This window comes from Lepidothrix coronata, unplaced genomic scaffold, assembly GCF_001604755.1.
Source record: "Lepidothrix coronata isolate B3197 unplaced genomic scaffold, Lepidothrix_coronata-1.0 Scaffold93, whole genome shotgun sequence".
Classification (NCBI taxonomy): domain Eukaryota; kingdom Metazoa; phylum Chordata; class Aves; order Passeriformes; family Pipridae; genus Lepidothrix; species Lepidothrix coronata.
Window position 1 is genome coordinate 2,284,794 of NW_016690273.1, and position 2,197 is coordinate 2,286,990.

General features: G+C 49.1%; 1 protein-coding gene across 1 annotated transcript; it reads left to right on the forward strand.

Annotated features, from left to right (window-relative positions):
• The first annotated feature begins 1,316 nt into the window (after positions 1 to 1,316).
• Positions 1,317 to 1,985, forward strand: LOC108500714 (claudin-8-like). The gene has a single exon (XM_017821890.1). It carries the CDS (start codon positions 1,317 to 1,319, stop codon positions 1,983 to 1,985), a length of 669 nt encoding a protein of 222 aa, XP_017677379.1.
• The last annotated feature ends 212 nt before the right edge of the window (positions 1,986 to 2,197 follow it).

A 2,197-nucleotide genomic window follows, 5' to 3' on the forward strand; every position in this document is an offset into this window, starting at 1 on the left:
CTAAGGCTGTAACTAAATTAATACCATCAAAGGCAATTCTGATTTTTCCAAACACACAGAGCCCAGAAGCAAAAAACCCCAGAATATGTCTTTCTTCGACAGCACTTCTAGGGGCTTTAATTGTCTTTATGGGCCAATTTTTTTTTTAATTTATTTTTTTAACTGGTTCAAAAGCTGGAGGAACCAGAAGCACATCACTTTCAACATCACCCGTGAGTTGTCATCAAGGTAGGGAGAAGAAAGCAAAAAAAAAAGCCCTAATGCAGCAGTTATTCCTAAATTTGCCCCAGGCAAATCAGTCCTTGGCGTGCATTTCTGTCCAGGCTTGTAGGTATCTGTGCAGGCTTGTGGGAGGGACCTATGGCTTCTTCCAAGGTGCACTGTACACCTTGGACACCCTTTTCATGTTAAAGAATTGCCCCCAAACCCCCCAGTGTTACCTGGCTGAGATTGTCAGGTGGAACACAATGGCAACACTGTCCTTCTAATCAGGAGAGAGTCTCGTAGAGGATTATTTCCTAACAGTGACCTTACTCCTGGATTCAAAAAGCAGGAGCTGTGGAACTCTGCCAGCTCTTTTCTTTGTCGTCCTTGGGAGTTTTGGAGCTGGTAGAGTAAAGCTTTGATGTTGATTGGAATACTTGACTTTCCTGTACCTGTCTTATATCATAATTATACTTTTGTATTTGATCAAAAGGGGGAATCTACATTGAAGAGCTACAACAAGTACCTCCTAGCTGGATTTAAAACAAAAATAACAATCAGGTGTTTTCCCAGGGCTGTAGCACTTAAAAAGTAAGTCCCACTCCAAGTCTCAAGTTTAGCTTTTGTTGTAAGAACAACTGTAATGACCTGTTTTAATACAATATTATAGCAGATGAAAAGCTCAGACTTTCTGAATTTCAACATAGCTACAATCTTGAAGTTAAGAAATGATTAGCCCTGCAATTAGGTACCTTTAATTGAATCCCTGACACTTGCTTAATTATAGCAGCGCTGCAGACACACTACGAGAAGCAGTGAAATCAGCTATGACACACCCCTCCTGGGCTTCCATTGGCTGGAAACTCGTTAGGCTTGATGGGTAGGCACTGGAGTCAGAGGGGATTTCAAGGCAAATAAATAGCAGGTCCTTCCAGCCAGCCAGAATTGGATTTCCACCTGTCTGAACCTGGGACAGGAGCAAGCTGCTGCTGAGAAAACCCAACCTGCTGCACCCAACATTCCCTCTCATGCTTCGTGTGGCTTCTGTGAACAAGTGATTTTTGGAAGACCTCCTGGGCTGCTGTGCTGGAGCTGTGTGTCCCGGGAGCAGCATGGCTTGCTGTGTGCTGCAGATCACTGGCCTCATCTTCGGGGGCATCGGCATGGTGGGGACCTTGGCAGCCACGGTCATGCCCCAGTGGAGGGTTTCTGCCTACCTTGATGGCAACATCGTGGTGTTCGAGACCATCTGGGAAGGGCTGTGGATGGACTGCATCAGCCAGCTGGGCCTCAGGCTGCAGTGCAAGTTCTATGACTCTTTCCTGGCTCTCCCCCCACCCTTGGAGGCGTTCAGGGCCCTCATGTGCATCGCCGTGGTCCTGTCAGTCCTCTCCTTTCTGATGGCCATTGTTGGTGTGAAGTACACTCAGAGGACCAAGGAGGACCCCCAGGGCATCAGTATCTTCATCCTGGCAGCTGGAGTTGCCTTTCTCCTGACGGGCGCCCTCGTTCTGATCCCCGTGTCCTGGACTGGAGGGAGCATCATCCGTGATTTCTATGATCCAGAAGTCCCTGTGCCACTGAAACGGGAACTGGGAGCTGCTCTCTACGTGGGCTGGGTGAGCACTGCCCTCCTCATTGCTGCAGGAGCAATGTACTGTCACTTCTGGTGCTGGGCTGACACATCCGCAAAATCCAGGTATCCATCGCTTTCCCGTCACAGCCTGCGCAAACCGGGCGCTGCCAGAGGGCCATCCCTGGGTGTCCATGCCTACGTGTGATCATGGAGTCACAGAATGGTGTGGGTCGGAAGGGACCCTAAAGATCATCCAGTTCCAAGGGCAGGGACACCTTCCACTGGACCAGGAGGCTCCAAGCCCTGTCCAGCCTGACCTTGAACTTCCAGGGATGGGGCATCCTGTGGTCTTCCTGCTTGTCAGGTTGACATGTGCTGATTGACTTGATAATTAAACTGCAGGTCTGTAATGGAGGG